Source organism: Misgurnus anguillicaudatus, unplaced genomic scaffold, assembly GCF_027580225.2.
Source record: "Misgurnus anguillicaudatus unplaced genomic scaffold, ASM2758022v2 HiC_scaffold_29, whole genome shotgun sequence".
NCBI lineage: Eukaryota > Metazoa > Chordata > Actinopteri > Cypriniformes > Cobitidae > Misgurnus > Misgurnus anguillicaudatus.
The window spans coordinates 9776984-9799413 of record NW_027395279.1 but is presented as its reverse complement, the minus strand read 5'-3'; the positions used below and the strand labels follow the sequence as shown (position 1 = coordinate 9799413).

General features: G+C 37.5%; 1 protein-coding gene across 1 annotated transcript in view; it reads left to right on the top strand.

The window, feature by feature from the left end:
- Positions 1–22430, top strand: part of LOC129436582 (dynein axonemal assembly factor 5) — a 40134-nt gene that overhangs the window by 9732 nt on the left and 7972 nt on the right. The window contains exons 5-11 of the mRNA XM_055194805.2: positions 1508–1740; positions 5722–5952; positions 15143–15286; positions 15365–15533; positions 16064–16211; positions 20239–20389; positions 20785–20941. Coding sequence (XP_055050780.2) covers positions 1508–1740; positions 5722–5952; positions 15143–15286; positions 15365–15533; positions 16064–16211; positions 20239–20389; positions 20785–20941 — 1233 coding nt within the window. The remainder of the gene's footprint in view (positions 1–1507; positions 1741–5721; positions 5953–15142; positions 15287–15364; positions 15534–16063; positions 16212–20238; positions 20390–20784; positions 20942–22430) is intronic.

Sequence of the window (22430 nt, the reverse complement as noted above, 5' to 3'; positions counted from 1 at the left end):
AAGATCAATTATTATACTGCCATAAACACACAATATATATATATATATATATATATATAATATATATATATATATATATATATATATATATATATATATTTACACATAAATATAAATAATAACCATTATGATATAAACTGAATCACCATACATACATGAACATGAAACATGAATTAAGCATCCTGGTTTTCCAAAGAAATCTCGGACACGCCCCCACTTTTGTTACGTCCCAATTTGTCTAGGGATGCGGGACTAACAAATAAATAAATAAAATACCCAGGATGGAAAAAAAACCAAGGATAACTCAAAACACGTGTCAAGTACATATAATCATTTATTAATAACATATACTGAATAGAAAATGTGCAGCACAATACAGTCTCCACGGCTCCCGCCGCGCTACCGCAATACGGTCTCCACGGAGATTACCCGCCGCTCACCACGCCCACTTTCCGCTGATCGATTCGGGAACACTGATCCAACAGCTGCCTCCACCGAATCACCAGACAGGCGGCGCGGGGAAAACTTAAGATCAGCACCCAGCAGATCGCCCTTTAACCACACAGCTATCCACACAGTAGTTCACACAGTAGTTCACACAGTAGTTCACACAGCAAGTCACACAGTACCACGCGGCCGCCCAGAAAGAGTGAGAGACCCCGCCAGACACTTCACTGGCTCAACTTATACACCCCACTAATTGCCACTGATCAGCTTCAGCTGCGAGGTTCTCACCGCGTCAAACTTCAATCCCGGAACACCTGTGGGAGAAAGACAGAAAAAACACCCACAGCAATACAAACACAACACACAGACCTCACGGGTCGTAACAAGGACGAACGCGAAACTCCGCCCCAGTGTTTACAAGTGTCATGAAAGAGGACCGTTCTTACGTTGTTGTATGTCAACTTATACTAATTAATGTCTTTGTGTCAGTTTATTGTTTACAATGGTCCGCATATGTGCGTTTCATATATGTAACACGTGACCTCCCTACGTCACTACGCATTTACGTTAGGTCGCGCTGGACCGGACCTAGACGAAAAGTTGTGGTTTAAAAGTACATATTTTTTATTTTTCTTGTCAAAAATGACAATTGTTTTGCTAGATAAGACCCTTATGCCTCGTTTGGGATTGTTTATAGTCCTTTGAAACTCCGTTGAAAAAAACTGTGTTGAGTTAAATATTAAATGTTGGGCTCTATTAAAGTACATTAAAATGAGAAAAATCCTGCAATGTTTTCCTCAAAAAACATAATTTCTTCTCGACTGAACAAAGAAAGACATCAACATTTTGGATTACATGGTGGTGAGTAAATTATCTGGATTTTTCTTTTAAGAAAATGGACTAATCCTTTAAACTATCATTTCCTAGTATAAAGCCACACAAATGATCTTGTTTATTTTTATATCTAGGTATTGTATTACTTATACAACCAAAAGTCTTATAGTTATCAAATATTTGACTATGCTCAAAAGCAACATTTATTTTATTGTCTATCCAACAGGTGTGCGTCCTGGTCTGGGCTGCAGGGAGCTGGTGGTGAGGAATCTGTCTAAGCTGCTTCCTGCTGTGAGTCGGGACATGGGCGACTGGTTAGTCCAGACGCGGGTGAAGACCGCCCAGCTGCTGCGTGTTTTACTGCTGCACGCTGAAGATCACAGCACGCAACACCTGCAGTTACTGCTCACAGTTATTTACCACGCCTGCGCAGATGCAGAGATCGATGTTAGGACGCAGGTACTGGTGCAGACAGTCAGGGTCATTGTTTCAGTTTAGTAATGGAGTAGCATTGTCTTTAAAAATCTGGCAGGTCATCTGTGCTCTTCCAAGGTTGTGTATACTATATAATGATTTTTTTTAAATAAAAAAACTACCAGCCGCAAAAACATGGGTTATGGCTTCCTCCCCAACGTTTCAATAGGCAAAATGTTCCCTATCAGACATTTCCATTTAGACACTCAGGGGTTCAGAACCAGAAAGTGTGTTGTTCCCAATCCATGGTGCGTAAGAATTTTAGAGGGCCTGGGCTTTAATGACGCCCTTGGATTAATGGCAGTAGTTGTGGTCGTGACAGTGTTGCCAGCAGCCCTTCGAGTAAATCAGCTTTATTTTTTGTCCACCAATCAAGTGGCTTGTCATAAGTGAGTAACACATGAACAAATAAATAAATGAGTAAACTATTGCCCAGCACAATACTATCGTGTATGGCTGATCTTACAGGCTGATGATAGGACGATCTCACAATGAAGCATATCGCCCAACACCACTAGCAATATTCCATAAAATCATATTTTCTCTGCAAGACTTTCACACAATGTTTAAAGGGGAAGATCACTGAAAACATTAAATTTTCAGGGTTCCCACGGGTCTTTGAAGTCCTTGAAAGTTTGTGAATCTGGGAAGTTGTTTAAAATATACATATATAGATGCAGGTCATTGAAAGTTCTTGAATCTATTTTATGCCAGATGAAAAATTCATATTATTCCCTGTGTAGTGTTATAATATCATACATTTCTAGACTTTTTAAGCACACGTGCTAAAGTGTTCACTTTAAATGCTTATTTCTTTGTATGCGAATGTTAAAGGAATAGTCTACTCATTTTCAATATTAAAATATGTTATTACCTTAACTAAGAACTGTTGAATCATCCCTCTGTCATCTGTGTGTGTGCACGTAAGCGCTGGAGCGCGCTGCGACGCTACGATAGCATTTAGCTTAGCCCCATTCATTCAATGGTACCATTTAGAGATAAAGTTAGAAGTGACCAAACACATCAACGTTTTTCCTATTTAAGACGAGTAGTTACACGAGCAAGTTTGGTGGTACAAAATAAAACATAGCGCTTTTCTAAGCGGATTTAAAAGAGTAACTATATTTTATGGCGTAATAGCACTTTTTGGAGTACTTCGACTCGCCTGAAAAGTCTGCTCTCCTTCTCACTCTCATAATGGGAGAGGGAGGGTGTTGCTGCGCCGAGTCGAAGTACTCCCAAAAGTGCTATTACGCCATAAAATATAGTTCCTCTTTTAAATCCGCTTAGAAAAGCGCTACATTTTATTTTGTACCACCAAACTTGCTCGTATAACTACTCGTCTTAAATAGGAAAAACATTGATGTGTTTGGTCACTTCTAACTTTATCTCTAAATGGTACCATTGAATGAATGGGGCTAAGCTAAATGCTATCGTAGCGTCGCAGCGCGCTCCAGCGCTTGCGTGCACACACACAGATGACAGAGGGATGATTCAACAGTTCTTAGTTAAGGTAATAACATATTTTAATATTGAAAATGAGTAGACTATTCCTTTAATTCATACCAAAATGCTTTTTTGCATAGTTGTGTTTGACACATGAAAACGTCTCGGGTTACGTATGTAACTGTTGTTCCCTGAGAAGGGAACGAGACGCAGCGTCTTCATTGCCATACTTCCTGCGTCCCTGTAATGCCGTCTTTGGCAATATTTCAGATAGCGATATACTTCCTGGCTCCTGTTTCACCCTGTCTTTGTTGTTAAGCCTCATCATTGGTTGAATATGATATACACAGTCAGACGCACTTAGAGGCATCTCCAAAGTGTCACCGCAGTGACGCAGCGCGAGTTCCCTCAAAAGGGAAATGTAAGGGGCTAATTACACCAAACGCGCTTTAAACGTTTGGAAATGCAAGGCGCGAGTTTTAAAAAAAAATTAGCAGTGCGATGCGGCTTTTTATATTGCTAAGCAACCACCAAGTCAGCTGTCTTGTCAATCAAATATTGAAGCGTGAGCGCTAGGGTTGTGCCGATACGATAGTATCGTGTATCGACGATCTTCAGACATATCGCCAATGGCAGGCTTTCATGGCGATAGTCACGACGATAGTTGGCGAATGGTTATTATTATTATTATTATTATTATCATCATAGTTTCATATTAACACCCACAATGCATGCTTTTCCTCACATGAGGGTTTGGCTTCACTTTACGTGGAGAGCTTGTAAAGAGAGAATTCCTTCTTGCGCGTACCTGCATTAATGCGCGCGTCTTGGTCTCCTTCTACCACTAAAAGCGCGCCGCGTCATGAGCAGCTGCGCTTCTCTCTGTCTCACGTGCACGCGCTCTCGCGTCTGTCCGAAGTCTTAACATAAACTAAAGTAGTAATCCTTATGTATTTGTTCAGTTTAATGCGTTTCATGCGAGCTGAGGCAAACTTTACTTTTTGTTTAAAATATGACCCGCTGCATATTAGCGCCTGTCTCTCACTCTCGCGTACGTGCAGAAAGCTGCGCTCTGTCTGAAGTCAGATCACTAATCCTGTTTATGATATGCATTTCAAGGAGTTGTAGAAACACGTCCCTCGTGTTTAATATATGATTGTGTTTAAAATATGATAGCGTTCCGCTGGACCGATGCGTTTAAAAAGGCACCTCATGAGAGCACCACTGCTTGACACGTGTAGTCTTCTGTAACAGCACTAAACCAATGCATTGCATAAGTAATCATGATAGGGTTTTAATGACGCGCTCGCATTAATGGCATCAGGTTCAAGAAGGTTGCGGTCATGACGGTGTTGCTCTTGTTTTTTTTGTCCACCCATCAAGTGACTTGTTATAATGAGTAAAAAATTAACAAATAAAAAAATGAATAAACTACTGCCCCGCCTCCCGATAATATCGTCTATCGCCGATCTCACAGGCTGACGATAGGACGATCTGAAAATAGGGCATATCGCCCAACACTAGTGAGCGCTCTTTTGCTGTTAACTAACCCATTCTTTAAAGCAACTGTAAACTTCCCTCACCACAACGTAAGGCCCGCCTCTCCCCTCATTCGATTGGACCATGGAAAGACGCGAATGACGTTGGCCGCTTCTCCACTCTCAGCGCTCCTTCAAAAGCACGTGCTGTGGCTGGCGGCAAAAAACGCAATGCGGCTTTCACATAGGACGCAGTGCGCGCTGCGCTGCGCTATGAAACCCATTTATTTCAATGGCTTGCGCCGCGCGAGGGCGGATTGTTGTTGCGTCGAGCAAAGCATGAGCGCAAGCCGCGGTCAAAGTTCAAAATAGTTTAACTTTTGCGCTGCGCTCTGTGACGATTGAGCACAAGCGGCAAGCACAGCGCACACCGCTTCCTATGTGAAAGCCGCACAAGGCGTTCGGCGCGCATAAACAGCGTGCAAATGCTCCCTGCCCATAGAATATCATTCAAAAAGGCGCCTGCAACTCCCATAAACGCTTTTTGTGTGATTGGCCCCTAACAATGTATCTTAAAAGGTAACACGATGTAACCTTGCTCTCATTGAAATGTGTCCCCCCATTTAATCCTTGAATTTGAGAGTATTGGACCTGGAAAGTCCCTGAAAGGTTCTTAAATTTGAAGTTAACTAAGGTGTGGGAACCCTGAATTTTGTCATAATTTAATCACCCTGAAATTGTTTTAAATTTATTTTAGTGTCTTTGTTTTGCTTAACACAAATGAAGATATTTTGTAAATCAGATCTGGGGCACCATTTACTTCCATAGTATTATTTTTCAGTGGTGCCCCAGATCTGCTTGGTTACAATTTTTTTTAAGTATCCTCATTTGTATTCAGCAGAACAAAGAGATTTCTACAAGTTTGAACTTCAGTGTAAATAAATGATGTTTTTCCAGTAAACTATCCCTTCAAGTTTGTCTTAAAAGATGCACTTCAATCCTTAATTGAAAGGCTAAGTTCTGTATATCTCTTTTATGGCAGTGTTTAGAGTCGGCAAAGCTCTTGGGGGTGTTTGTCAGTCCGGAGGTCTACCTCAAGTTGCTTCTACCTCACGTTACAGACTCCACTTCCTGTTCGTCTGCCTCTCCTTGGGCTCCTCTTATGGTTCTGGCTGCTGTATTGCGAGGGAGTTCAAGAGAGGCGCTACGCCCCCACCTGTTACTGATCGGAGAAACAATCGCACACCCTGATGTCTCACAGGGCTCCCAACAGGTGAGACACATTGACATTTCCTCTAGTTAGTTGCTCTTGGATTTTGAGTTTCCATCGTAAAGATTTATTTACACAGAGAGAGATTTACACTGACAAAGTGCCCACAGGTTATCCATTTTGAATAAGAGCTGATTTCTGGTGACATCAGCATTGGCAACGGTGTGACCAGTGATGCAACAAAGTTACAAAATTTGTATCAATGCACATGCAAGCATAAATAAATGTAAGAAATATTTTTAGTGTAGTAAACTGGATCAGAAATCGTCTGCATTTTAAATGAGATGGTTCATTTATTCAACATTGAACACCAAAAAAAAAAATCATTTTAGCTACAGTTCATCACATTTTTAAAGCTGTGGTCAATTATGCAGCCCAACAAAACATGCACTTTAAACTTTTGTTGTCCTGTTCTTACATCAGTTCAATGTAATCATTGTTTTTCTAATTCGTTTGCATTAAAAGCCACTGATGCCACACAAATTGGCTAGTTTATTTTTCACCACATTTTCAAGTGGGTTTTCCTAAAGAATGTTTTTATGACACATTTCCAGGCCTTCACACACACACACACCTGCTCATGTTTCAGATGTGTTTGAACAGATCTCAGTCACAGGGCTCAGATCGAGTGGAAAAATCCCACCCAGACCCAAGAGTCGTTTTCCTCAACCCACATTCGGTTCTCTTTGATATCAGAAATAACACTATATTTTCTGACTTTGCCATCTCCTCTGTGCCAAGTCACCACCCATGTGGGCTTTGCAGGAATTTCCTCTGTAGTGCAATAAAAGAAAAATGGCTAAATTCACCCTGACCCCCGACGTCTGCTGCGATCCTGCAACACCCCGTTTGATTTGTTGAGCCTTCAGACGGGGTTTGGCCCAGGTGGCCCTGTCTCATGCCAGACAGCCACAATCTCTTGTCTCATCCACCCACCAGAACTTTCCTTTCTTAAAATAAATTGTTTTTTAAAAGCATTTCCACAGACACAATGACAAACTGACAGAGAAAAGACAAGGTCTTTCACAGATGTTGCAGGACCTTTAAACCTCCCCTAGAGAGAAAGGGCAGTGCAACAGTGACCGATGTCGGTGGTTCAGAAGAAAATGAAAACATGTGGTATTAATAACGCAGTAATTAACAAGGAAGAAAGGATAATACACGAGCAGCTGTTTAGCTTTGTGACAGTGTTGTTTTTAATTATATTAAAGAGAATTAATCCAAAGTCCCTTTAGCAAAATCGCACCACTAGGCGGCCATCTGTGCAATACTTTTGTGCAGTTATTTCAGTCATGCAAGACTAAAGTCCTATCTACTTAAATGGTGTTAGACAGACATCCCTGAAATCACAATTAAACAACATATTTCTGACCAACTTGACATCAACTGTACCATAAATTTGTTTCTAAGCTTCCTAAAGACATTCCAGCTACTGTGCATGCGCACAGGTTGGAAAGCAGAGCTCCTCCCCAAAAAAAGCATCAATCTTTATCAATTGATGATTGTTTTTTTTTTAACTTGAAGGCGGGACATCCATTGCCACAGCAGGCATATTGAATGGTGCATTATCCCACATTCATATTAATAAGAATGCTCAATATTGTCATATCTGATATTTTTTTATTAAACTGCCGATTTTTGCTATTGTACCTTTTAAGATATCTGTATGTGAATGATCTCTATTCTGATTGGGTAACCTCTGTGTAATGTCGGAGTAGTTTTTTTCTAATCACCAAAGTTGCTGAATACTAAAAAGTGGGGCTGCACCGTATTAAAGGATAGTTCACCCAAAAATGAAAATTTTGTTGTTACACACTGCAAAAAATGATTTTTAAGAAAAAAATTCTTAGTATTTTTGTCTTGTTTTCAGTAAAAATATCAAAAAATTCTTAAATTAGGAAATGAGTCTAGTTTTTAGACCAAAAATATACAATTTAAGTTATTTTGTGCATAAAACAAGCAAAAGAAATCTGGCAATGGGCACATTTTTCTCTAATTTTTCTTGAATTTAGTGTTTAAGAAAAATGTTCAAGATTTTTTGCTTACCATTGGCAGATTGTTTTGCTCGTTGTATGCACAAAATCACTTAAATTTGATATTTTTGGTCTAAAAACTAGACTTATTTTCTTGGGTCATTTTGCTCATTAAGAAAAAGCATCTTAATTTAAGAATTTTTAGATATTTTTACTGAAAACAAGACAAAAATATTTTCTTGAAAATCATTTTTTGCAGTGCAAACCAAATTTCTTTGTTCTGATGAACACGAATGAATGTATTTTGAGGAATGTTACCAAATGTTTGTGAGCCCCGTTCACTTCCATAGTAGGAAAAATAATACTATGGAAGTGAATGGGGCTCACAAACTGTTTGATTATGAACATTCCTCAAAATATATTCATTCGTGTTTGTCAGAACAAAGACATTTATGTAGGGTTGTAACAACACGAGAGTCAGAAAATGATGACAGAATTTTCATTTGAACTATCCCTTAAAGTAAAAATTTGATAATTTGCTATATAACGCAATATGCGATACGATAATGCTTTAAATTTGTAAAACCTTTTTAAATTATAATAATATATAGTTAAAAACTCACAGTTATATAATCATAATACATGTTTCACATTATAAAAAAAAAGAAGACATTTCTCTGTCTTGCCAGTCTCTGTGCATCTCCATTGACCTTAAATTTTGACTACACAACTTTTTGAAGTAAAATTTATGAGTTTATGTAAATTGGGGGTTTCCAGACTTTTTGTCAGCCGAACCCCCTTTACCTGAATTATTTATCTGAAGTTCCCCCTGAGATTTTAATAAATGTGACCCATGGTGGCAAAATGAGTCGGAATGAGCACGGTCTAATTTTGAGCTACATATTTTCTAAAGAAAGTATAAATATCGATTTTGGTCGAAATTGAGGTTTTCAAAAAAAGTAATTACATTAAAGGGACACTCCACTTTTTGAAAAATTTAATTTTCCAGCTCCCCTAGAGTTACACATCTGATTTTTACAGTTTTGGAAACCATTCAGCTGATCCACTTTTAGCTTTGTCTGATTAGATAATTAGCATCGCACTCAAAAATAACCAAAGAGTTTTGATATTTTTCCTATTTAAAACGTAGTGATATTACGCACTGACCTTTCAAAAGCAAGGGACTATTTTTGGTAATTGCGTATAATATTATTGCGCCTCCTGCAGCCATGTTACAGCAGCAAAGTCTATGATTATTACTCCAGAATGAGAGTATAGTTCATACCCATATCCGCCTAGAAAATCACAACTTTTAATTTTCCATCGGTCTTAGTACACAATGTATCTTCAGAAGAGTCAAGTTTAAAATAGGACAAATATCCAAACTCTTTGGTTATTTTTGAGCGCAATGCTAATGGTCTAATTAGATTCAATGAATTATGCTAAAAGTGGTACCGCCAGACCCGGAGATCAGCTGAATGGATTCCAAAACTGTAAAAGAGGAGCTGGAAAATGACCCTATTTTTTTTTTTAAAGTAGAGTGTCACTTTAAATGAGTACTTCACCAAAAAATGGTCCGCCTTGATTTGACAATAGCAATTTTTATTCGTACTAAGAAAAGTCAATGGACCCCAGTTTTTGGGGTAGACTAGCCCTCGTCCAGCGATTTCAATGCTCTAAATAGTCATTAAACACCTAAAATGATCTTTATTTGGACTTTTCAGAGAGGTGTACCATACTAAATGCTTAATCAAATACAAAACTGCGTCCATCCACATGCGCGTCTTTTTGGTTTCAGTTTTAAAACATGCAAGATTTAGAAAGTGCGGGACTTGCTTAATGTTAAAAGAGTTATTAAGAAAGTAAAAGTTCAGTACCTGATTGATGTTAAAAAGGTATTATGAGCGACTTGAAAACATTCTTCGTTGCGCTGACTGACAGATTTCAGGCCGGAGATCCATCTAAAAGTTAATGCACCATAATTGTAAGTAATTATTTGAATGTTTCTCATCAACTCACAAACCTCCTGCAGTTCCTTCACGAACCACTAGGGGTTTGCTGACCCCAGTATCGGAAACCCTGATGTAAAACATTGTCATGCATGTTTGCGATATTTCTACGGTTTTGGTATATCTTGCAGCCCTACTAATAAGGTGTGGGTTTGTTAACATGCGCATGGTTGTGACAGTCAATTTTTGAAGTGCACTTTCAAAAAATTGGTCTGTTGCAAGCTTTGAGTTGCGTATACACTGAAAAAATGATTCATTGAATTTAATAAATTTTTTTAAGGTAAGTGGTTGCAATAAATTTATTTAAGCTACATTTAAACAAAAGTTTTATATTTTATTTTACTTAACTAATTTTTTTTGTTTAAATGTAGCTTAAATAAATTGATTGCAACCACTTACCTTAAAAAAATTGATTAAATTCAATGAATCATTTTTTTCAGTGTAATCGAGCATTAAACTTTTAATTTGCACTTTAAAAAAAGATATAAACAGCACACTACCTAGGGAACGCAGGTGTTGGCAGACAGATGTTGTAGCCTGTGTCCTGTACAGGACAGCTGATATCAGCCGCCACTTTGATGTTGTCAGAAAGTCATTGGAAAAGAACGCCTCGTAGGAACAAGAGGTAGGAAATAATACGCCTGCATTCTTCCTTTGAAGACGTGTTAAACGGAAAACTCAGATGTCGTCTTTATTAGAAGACGTGTGTCCGTGTAATGGGTTCGTGAATTGGCCCTGATACAGGATAGTTTTGTCATGCCTTCAGGTCATGGAAAAACAGCATCTTTTTGTATGCGTTTTGTTTTTGGGTTGCTATAGGGGGACTGTGTGCACGCTCATGAATCTCAGAGATAAGCAGGTGTCTCAAAGAGAAGAAAACGTAAAGGTTTTGATCTATAGAGAGACGTTTCCTGCAAAGGGTCATATCATTGTAAACCTAACGTTTAACCCAAAGCATCCTCCAATAAGAATCGTTCACAGATAGTCAGGCTTGGGGTCCATCTACAATCAGAGAAAACGAACATGAAAAACGAAATCACGACCATGTTTTGGCTCAAGAGACCTCAAAAAACATAACATAAGTGGGCTTCAGGGAAACGATTGAAATGCAAACCTGTCGGCTCATGTCACTGCTGACAGCTGTGGCCCTCCTCACCTCTGTCCCGACAGAAGAGAGGCTGGAGACGGCGTCGAAGCGAGACAGATTTCTGCCGAGGGGTTGATGTCAAGGCAGCGGCGTGTTTATGGACAAAAATGATTGGCAGGGAGCTCTGGTTAGGACGGTGTGTTTGAAACAGTTGTCAGATCTGTCAAACACACTGTTATCGTGCTGAGAGCCTCAGGCGTGAACTGGAGAACGTGTTCCTGTTTTACAAGCATTGCTTCTTATCTGGAAATCTGCTCATAAAGTCTTAAAAGTAGTCATGTGCATTACATAATGGAAGATCTGTATGGAAAAAGATTTATAATTATTGTTCGCACATTATCGGAATAATAACCTTCATGTTTAAAATGAGTCGGGTGCCCTCTTTAGGATCTGTCGGATCGAATAGTGTTATTTGAGACTTTTGAGGTAAGCCACCTTGAGTATCAGTAACAGAAAAGCCCTAAACGCGTTTCTTGAAGTGTTTCTCAGTTTTGTGTTTGTTTAAATGGATTGTAAATGTATCCCGCACACACTGTTCCTGTAGGCCGCTCCAAACATCTGCAGGTTAACCATTCAGCCTCTGTTAATGACAGAGCTGTGAAGCAGAGGAAACCATGTCATGATCTTGTTGATGCTCTGAATGTGAAACTTTGTCTAGACATGTGATCACTTTTCAGGGGATAAGAGCTGTAGGAAGGGGAAATAACAGGGAGTAATGGAAAGAAAAACTCATAGTTTTGGGAGATCACCAAGTTTAGGTGTGTGTATGTGTGTAATGCAAACTTTCTCTCACACATATACACACACCCCGACGCTGTACATTTGAATTGAAATGCAAATCAAATTAGATTACATAATTTAACTTTTTTTTAAAGCTCACGTAACACACGCTGTTTCTGCATTTCTGATATTAATCTGGAGTACCTATGGAGTAGTATGACATCCTTTATATCTCTGAAGAGTCTTTAGTTTAATCAGATTTATAAAAGAAAGATTAGCTTTAACGAATCTTTCCGATAACGTACAAAAAAATGAAGAAGGAGGAGTTATAACACGGGAGGAGCGAGTAGGAGTCATACAACACTATACAACACTGTTTTAACTTATGATTCACTACATGTTCGTGTCATTTATATAATATACACGCGCCTATTTCCAACATAAGACAGAAGTCTTACTTACCACGTGTAACTCGTCATGACCCGGTTCTGAAAATCCACCGCATCAAACACACACGCAAAACTCCACTGCTAATCCGGATAATAAACTATATACATTGTTTCCATAAGGCTGGATGTCTTCTCCTTACATCCAAAAACACACTTCTTGTTGTGCCATTGTTGACTTTTGAAATTAAACAAGGCTGAGTGGCGTGATAAGCTGTTAGCAAGCTCTAGCGTCTCCCGCTGACTGACGGCTGGGCGGGGTTTTCCGGGGGAAGTTTTCCGGCGGAAGCCCATATAAAGAAGTGATACGTATCGAAAACCCCTGAAACGTCAGTTAGAACCGTAATCGAAAAAAATTAGCCGAAACTTGTACGAACCCTGGCGAAGTGCATTCGGCACAGAAATACTCTGAAACACGCCCAACTGCATTTTTGACACTTTGCCTACGTTTAGCATGAGGAAACAACTCTATAACTGTGTTAATAAGTCAGAATGCTTGAAATACCATTAAACCCCCCCTTTAATGCATTCGGCAAATGCTTTTATCCAAAGTGACCCACAGTGCATTTAAAGTCCCCATGAAATCAAAACTTAAACTTTTATTTATTTAATATTGCAGTGTTTATTATAAACAATTATACCACGGGGCTGTTGAATGCTGTATTCTGATTGGCTGAGAAATGTTTCATTGATGTTGATTATTTTTCAATAACAGCACACCTAACCTTTAAAATGTCTTAAAAATAGGCACCAGAGCAATGTTTGTAGTAACCGTGGTACAAGCGGAGTAATTGAATCCGGTCCTTTGAATTATTTGAAAATAATGCAACCCCACTCCGAGCATTACCACTTTGGGTGTGCATTTTTTTTCCTTATAATTCAACGGCCCATTGTCAATTATTCCTTACTTAAGTCACTATATATATATATATATATATATATATATATATATATATATATATATATATATATATATATATATATATATATATATATATATTAGTGATGCACCGATGTATCGGCCACCGATATTTATCGGCCGATTTTTGTGGAATTTGAAACCATCGGCATATCGGCAATAGCACGAGAAAGGCCGATACCGATTGTTTATTAATTAACTGCATAAAGAAATCCATTATATGTAAAAAATGAGTTGATGTTTTTAATAAAATAAATGCTAAATAGCTAAAACCACCTTTGAAGATTGTCATGCTGTCTTATTATATTTGTTTTAGCTTAATTTGTGCCTCTCTTATTATGTTGGTCAGTTGAATGTTAATTAGATCCAATCCATGTTCAGTAAAAATAATTTGATGCAGAAATAAACTAGCTAATAGACCAACTGTATAGTATTGTATACAAGTGTTTAATATTCGTATCGTCATCGGTATCGGCCAGAAGTCGTCTGTTTAAATCGGTATCGGCCCAAAAAAATCCTATCGGTGCATCCCTAATATACACGCACACTCACCTAAAGGATTATTAGGAACACCTGTTCAATTTCTCATTAATGCTATTATTTAATCAACCAATCACATGGCAGTTGCTTCAGTGCATTTAGGGGTGTTGTCCTGGTCAAGACAATCTCCTGAACTCCAAACTGAATGTCAGAATGGGAATGAAATGTGATTTAAGCAAATTTGAGCGTGGCATGGTTGTTGGTGCCAGACGGGCCGGTCTGAGTATTTCACAATCTGCTCAGTTACTGGGATTTACACGCACAACCATTTCTAGGGTTTACAAAGAATGGTGTGAAAAGGGAAAAACATCCAGTATGCGGCAGTCCTGTGGGCGAAAATGGCTTGTTGATGCTAAAGGTCAGAGGAGAATGGGCTGACTGATTCAAGCTGATAGAAGAGCAACTTTGACTGAAATAACCACTCGTTACAACCAAGGTATGCAGCAAAGCATTTGTGAAGCCACAACACGCACAACCTTGAGACGGATGGGCTACAACAGCAGAAGATCCCACCGGGTACCACTCATCTCCACTACAAATAGGAAAAAGAGGCTACAATTTGCACAAGCTCACCAAAATTGTTGAAAAATGCTGCCTGGACTGATGAGTCTCGATTTCTGTTGAGACATTCAGATGGTAGAGTCAGAATTTGGTGTAAACAGAATGAGAACATGGATCCATCATGCCTTGTTACCACTGTGCAGACTGGTGGTGGTGTAATGGTGTGGGAGATGTTTTCTTGGCACACTGACCCGCACCAACAGTGCTTATGTGAAACCCCCCTATGCTACATTTTACATTTGATCAGTATGTGCATTCCCTGGGATCAAACCCATGACCTTTTGTGCCGTTAACGTAATGCTCTAACAGTTGAGCTAAAGTAACAAAATGGCTAAAGTGCAATCGAACAAGTATTTTCAAAACACAGATTAGGGATGCACTGATATGGAAATTTTGGCCGATAACCGATAACTCTTTATATTTGGGGGCCGATAACCTATATATATATATATATATATATATATATATATATATATATATATATATATATATATATATATATATATATATATATATATATATATATATAATATAGGCCGATAAATATTCATATTATTTTCGCAATGAAAAACTCCCAGACCGCGGACATCTTGTCTTTGCGCTAGACTAGCATACTCTTCTTAAGCCCGCAACACGTGTCATCTTCGTGCTATGTCACAGAAAGCACCAATCAAAACTCCACATGGCCAGCAATGAGCAAGTGAAGTGGTTCAACAAACCAAAATAATCCATCATTTATCGGCTTTCATTTATCGGCCTAATTTTGTTATCAGACCGATAACCGATAATATTAAAAATAAGCAGTTATCGGCCGATAACGATATGTCGGCCGATATATCGTGCATCCCTAGCACAGATGTTGTCTGTCTGTCTCTCAGGTGCTGTATCTGGATCAGTTGTTGGCGTGTGTGGATGCTGTGCTGCATGTAAGTCAGGTGGACTGTGATGTCATCAGTATACAGCTCTTGAAGGTTCTGGTGTCCGTTCAGAGTCTCTCATCGCAGCATGAACAGCACAGTAAGGTAAAACACACACGCACAGATTTCCCACGATATGGCACATCACAGTTTCGGATAGATTGAATGTCATTTGTCTTTTAGGCTGTTGAGTTGGTGAAATGTCTGTGTGAGATTCAGAGTCTCACAGGAGTGTACGAGTTGTACAGACGGCACATGGCTGATCTGTTGCAGTGGCTGTTCGAGTCGCATCATACCTGGACGAGTTACTCCATTCAGAAAACACAGCTGGAGATCATCGCCGTCCAATCAGGTTTGAGTTTAAGCACATCATACTAGGTGCACTGTCAAAAAAATGATCTCTTGCTGTCACTGGGGCGGTACCTTTTCAAAAAATACACAACAACCTTGCACCTAAAGAGTTTAAATTAGTTACCTCAGAGGTACATTTTGGTACACATATCAAGGCAGCCACCATAAGGGCATCACCCATTATGCATACAATACAAGGCTTAGTCCCCTCTGATTTTAATAAAAAATTACTTTAAAATGATATTAAAAATTTACTTATCTAATATTCTCCCACACATGGTAAAAACGGTAATTCAATTAAAATATATATATATATATATATATATATATATATATATATATATATGACAAAAAAAATTATGCAGCTTTTTTGAATTCATTAATATTTCTAAGTTGAATTAATTTAAAATTTTAAGGCAGACAGATAACTTACTTTTTAAGTTGCCTTTTTACGTTACAGTGCAGTGGCGGTATTTTTATTATGAATTTATTGGTTATATTTCTTCTAATCTACATGAGTTTTTCATTCAGGTCCAGTAGTGGGAGAGTTCCTGTCAGCCTTCCTGCCCTTGCTAAAGAATTGCGTGGAACCCAGTCGAGACCCAGAGATGAGGCTTCAAATCTTCACCATGCTGTCCAAACTACTGCTTGATGCCAACAACACATTGGACTCACAGGGGTCTGTTCATCACACAAACACAACTTTATGCAGTTCCTGTAGCTCAATTGTTAGAGTATTGCAAATATCGTGGGTTTGATTCCCAGTGAACACACACATAGTAATAAAATGTTTAATTTAAATGCACTTTATGTTGCTTTGAATAAAATATCTGGCAATTGCATAAATATAAATGCATCAAAAAGATGAACAATTTAAGTGTGCAGTTATACCCAATAGCATTAAAGGTGCAGTGTGTAACTTTTAGGAGGATCCCTTGACAGAAATGCAATATAATATACATAACTACATTATCAGTGGTGTATAAAGACCTTACATAATGAACTGTGTTGTTTTTATTATCTTAGTATGAGCCGTTTTTTATCTCCATACACCGCGGGTCCCCTAACATGGAAGTCGCCATTTTTTGCCACCATGTTTCTACAGTAGCCCTAAACAGACAAACTCATCTACAGACCGTGTTTCGTCACTACTGTATTTTGTCTTAGACAACAACATATTTGTCCTTTTACGGCTACCATAGCTTCTCTATGCATTTCGGTGAACGGTGGACTGAGCTGTTGGTTGCAATTCACAATCTCACTGCTAGATGTCGCTAAAATCTACACATTGCACCTTTAAAGTTGCAAAACAGCACTATTTTTTAAAGAATTACTCCACTTTCATAAAAATCAGATAATTAACTCAACTCATGTCATTCGAGGTGTTTATGTCTTTCTTTGTTCAGTCGAAAAGAAATACGTTTTTTTGAGGAAAATATTCCAGGATTTTCTCCATATAGTGGACTTTGGTGGACCTCAACAATTTACAGTTTCAATGCAGCTTCAAAGGACTCTAAACGATCCCAACCAAGGCATAAGAGTCTTATGTAGTAAAACGATCATCATTATCACCTAAAAAAAAAAAAATGTTAATCACAACTTCTCGTCTTGCACTAGCCGTCTGATGCATCAGCGTGACCTTACATATTATGTAATCACGTCGAAAGGTCATGTGTCACATATATGTGAAACACACACTTTAAAACAATAAACTGACACAAAGACATTAATAAGTATTATTCCACATACAACAATGTCGGAACGGTCCTCTTTCTCCACACTTGTAAACACTGGAGCGGTAGTTTCACACACGTCTTGTGGGACCTTTCTGCGTGATTACGTAATATGCAAGATAAGATATTGTGGTCTAAAAGTACTTTTTTTGTCTGAAATTACAATTGTTTTGCTAGATAAGACCTTATGCCTCGTTTAGGAGCGTTGAAGCTGCATTAAAAAAATGTAAACTGCATTGAAACTGTAAACTGTTGAGGTCCACTAAAGTCCACTATATGGAGAAAAATCCTGGAATGTTTTCCTAAAAAAAAATGAATTTCTTCTGGACTGAACAAAAAAAGACATAAATATCTTGGATGACATGGTGGTAAGTAAATTATCAGATTTTTATTAAAGGTGCAGTGTGTAAATTTTAGCGGCATCTAGTGGTGATGTCGTGAATTTCAACCAACGGCTCAGTCCACTGCTCACCTCTTGCTTTTGATACACATAGAGAAGCTACAGTAGCCGCCACGGGACAAACATGTCATCGTTGGAGACAACTTAGTAAAAAAGTTTGTTCGTTAAGGGCTTCTGTAGAAAAATGGCTGCACAAAATGGCGGCTTCCATGTAAGGGGACCCTCTTTGTATGTAGATAAAAACGTCTCATTCTAAGGTAATAAACACATAACGGTTCATTATGAAAAGGTATTTATACACCCCTGATAATATAGTTTTGTATACTATTTTGCTTTTCTGTCAAGAGATCCTTTTAAAAATTACACACTGCACCTTTAAAGTGAAATATTCCTTTATCTCATAAACTTAGATGAGCTCAACTTGGCTCATAGAAAGTAGATGAATTTACTTTTTGTCTGTACCCACCACTATTTAAATGATATGATTTAAAGTGATTCATGGTGACAGTGATAAATATGCATTTTGAGATCTTAAAACTTTGTGATGCCTAAATATCATCAGTTTCAAAGATGAACCTTTAAAATTATTAATATTAAAATGTCAGTAAACTACTATACTGTAGTAAAATCCCCTTCTCTTAATGTGGTATGACATAGTTAACCTCAAACAAAATCATCTGTTTCATGTGCCTCTTTGATTTGCAAAGTGAAATAAGAAGATGTAAAAGAAGATGAACCACACACATATATACTCATATATTTTTCTCTAGCCACACTGAAAAAAATGATTCATTGAATTTAATCAATTTTTTTAAGGTAAGTGGTTGCAATCAATTTATTTAAGCTACATTTAAACAAAAAAGATTAGTAACGTAAAATAAAATATAAAACTTTTGTTTAAATGTAGCTTAAATAAATTGATTGCAACCACTTACCTTAAAAAAATTGATTAAATTCAATGAATCTTTTTTTCAGTGCATCTACAGGGTAGCTTTTACTTAAAATTGAACTCTCTTTTAACTCACTTATCCTGACAGTACGTTCTTATTTTGTGTGGTTTTATATTTGACTTGTTTTATGTATTGTTTGTATAATTGTTTGTTTCTTTTTCCCTTATGCAGCGTTTTGAGATGCTACCCAATGTTTCCCGCAGAAAATTTGTTAGTTAAGGTGGTAGGGTTGTGCAGGTGGGCGTGCCGGGGGCGTGGCATTTAAAGGGGAGGGGCGTACGCGTCATGATGAAAATATTTTTATTTAAAACACTCAATTTTGAAGAAACTATGACAGAAAATGAACACATACTAGATTATGAATAAATTAAATGTTTTATCAACAGGCTAGTTATCCTCCAGACAGTGACGGACCAGGTCTTTCTCTCATTTCGGCCATGTGGCGCGTTCCCGCTCGCGGTGTGAAGCGTGTCCACGCTATTCTCCGAGATGCACTTGACAGCCTTTTGTGCAGCGATTTTTTTTTTTTTTTTTTGACGACCTAGTTAACTCATTCACCGCCAGCCTTTTTGAGAAAAGTTGCCCACCTGCATTTTTGTGATTTTAACAAAATTTTCACAAAATTCCTTGCAGGAAAAATTATTTTCTATAAATATATAAACATACAAATTATATCAAATTAAAGAACACATCCTCTGCTTTCAAACAAACAATAAACAAACAAACAAAATGGGGAAAAAACGTTTAATTATATATATACTTTTTCTACTTAATTTAACCACTGAAATATGGATATTTCTCTTCAAAAAAAACAACATTTTGAGCAAAAAGCTTAAAAAATTGCGTTTTTTTAAAGGAATTTATGTTAGAGATCAGACTCAGAATGACTATCAAACATAAAGGCAGTTAAAATAAATCATAAAATCTTTTAACTTCCGTTTTTGATAAATTCGTTTTGGCGCCATCTGGTGGATAAAAGCGTATTACACTTTAACTTTGAAATTCGTCCAGAAAGGCATATTTATTAGTTAAATATGAACTCATAAATGACGAAATAACTCATCAATGGCGGTGAATGAGTTAAGGTGGTAGGGTATCCCAGCTTAGGTGGGCCGCCTGAACTGAAAAGTGCTGCGGGAAACCCTGCTACCTTTAAAGGCGCTATAGAAAATAAAGTTTATTATTATTATTATTATTACATACATACCATAGCCTTCTAGAGGCAGGCGGTTTCCCAGACAGGGTTTAGATTAATCCAGGACTAAGGACATTTAAGTAGTTTTTACAAACATACATTACAAAAAACAATACTGGTGACAAAACAATGGCACTGATATATGTTAAGATGTGTCGGTGCAAGACATTTTTTCCCTCTTGGGAAACCAACTCATATTGTTAAAATTTGAAGTTAAACTTATTATGATTACTGCAGACGAGCTACTTTTTAGTATTAAATACTTTCTTTACATATTTTGGTGAACACCAGACATATATGTAGTCAATAAGAAGAATATCTTCTTTAGGAAGGGTCAGGTCATATGATGATAGAGAGCTGTCCATCGTCAGATAAATAAATGCTCATAAAGATAAATGTGTCCTCTCTCGGTTTCTGTGTCACTATAGGAGATTTAGTGAATGTGTGGAGATGGTCTTACAGGATTTATTGTTGCCTAATCTGGTGTGGCGTTCAGGTCGGTCAGCTGCGGCTGTAAGGACTGCTGCTCTCAGCTGTCTATTGGCTCTCCTTCATGGGGCGACTTTCCCGGCCGAGCAAGTAAGACTTAAAAACACACTATACCATGATAACACAATAGTATTGCATTAAATATCTTTAATGTGACTTTTTAATGAAAGATTTTTTAACAAACAGCAAACATGAAACTATTCATAAGCCCTATTTGGACAGTAATTGCTTCTCGTGCGGATGAGGTCTGTAAAAATATATTTGCATGCCTCCTCTACAATAAAATTTACCACACGACATTGGTGTTCATCAAAATCCGTAGGTAATTCTGGATTCTGGGTTCGGATGGCGATAAAAACACACTATCCCCTGAAATTATGAAAATCTCTTACGTCCTCACGCGAAACAGTTATCGTCCGAATAGGGCTTAGGGCTATAGAATGCGTAGTAGTAGTATTTAGTGTGAATGATGATGTTTAATGTAGGTACTTTCAGTGGAGGAAACCCTCAGGACTCAGCTGATCTCTGCCCTGGAAGAAGACTCCAAACTGGCCCGGTTATTGGCCTGCAGGTCACTTCACTCACTGCTGAAGATCACAGCACATCAGCTTAACACAGACTCACTCAACAAGATCTATCCAGGTAATACTAGTTAAAGAGAAGAGAGAGACTTGAGCCGGAGGAGATGGGATGTTTAATTTGACATGGATGAAAGTTAGGCTGAGATCTTAAACAAATATTTATTTGAATATTTAGTTAAATATAAAAAACTAATATTTATGGTTTTCTCCGATTAGCTGATTAATTGAAAAAAATCGTCCGATTAATCGATTAAGAAAATAATCAAATTAATTATTAATCAGTGTAGTATAAGATTTATGCATCAGTATTCCTGATAACATAATAATACTTAGGTACTGATACAAAATGTCTGTGTCGTTATTGATATTCGATGCCTATAGATGTCGACATTTTTGCTTTTAACTTAATTATGTTGTGAAATGCAGAGCGTACCATTGTAGCATTGGTGTCTGCTCAAATTTTAAATAATATTAATGTGAATATTTAGTTAAATATAAAACAAACATTTATGGTTTCGTCCGATTAGTTGATTAATTGAAAAAAATTATCGCCCGATTAATCGATTAAGAAAATAATCAAATAAATTATTAATCAGTGTAGTACAGTGTTGGTCAAGTTACTTGGAAAAAGTAATTAGTTACTGATTACTGATTACTTCCCTATGAAAGTAATCCCGTTACTTTACTGATTACTTATTTTCAAAAGTAATTAGTTACTTTACTAGTTACTTTACTAATTACTTTTCAAAAACATGATGCACGACCTGAATATGCTACACAGTATAAAGCAACAGGGCCCGGTTGCATAAAGTACCTTAAGTGTAATGTTCCCTTAAATTCACCATTATGTTTCATTTAAACTTAAGGGTGTTGCAAAAAAACCTTAAGCTTTTTCTGTTGCATCTCCATGGCAACAATAGTATTTTATAAACCTGGGTCGCTGTCGTGAAACATTTAACGATTACGCTTACCTAAGAGAACCATTTCAGGGATTATACTGTATGCAACACCTTTAAATTATTCTCTAACTGTGGGTTAGTGTCATACTTAAGGGAAAAACTTAAGGTGCTTTATGCAACCGGACCAAGACCTTTCTGCCTAATTCTATTCTTTCTGCATCCATCATCTGAAATTGAATCAAATGAAACATTCTCTGTTTTAACCTCTCGACGCGCACTAATTCGTTTTTTTAAGCCTGCTAACATTAATAATATTAATATCAACATTACTATACATCGTTTAAAAGGTCTACGGGTTTAGCATCAGAGTATGGTCTCTGTTTTGAGATACATATCATAGGCTAACGTTATATGCTATATAGCATCATAAATGTAGTAAGTTATTTTGTTACAGAAGTCCAGATGACAACATGCAAAATATAAACGGGACTTCTTACCTTATAACGACCGCGAGTCGAATCCGGTCTGTTTCAGATGAATAACACATGAAATATAAAATTCATCAAATGACAATTTTTGTCCACAAATGCGTATAATCCATGAAATATAGTAGTCTGTTGTTTACATCAGATTTCGCGTGAACGTGTATGA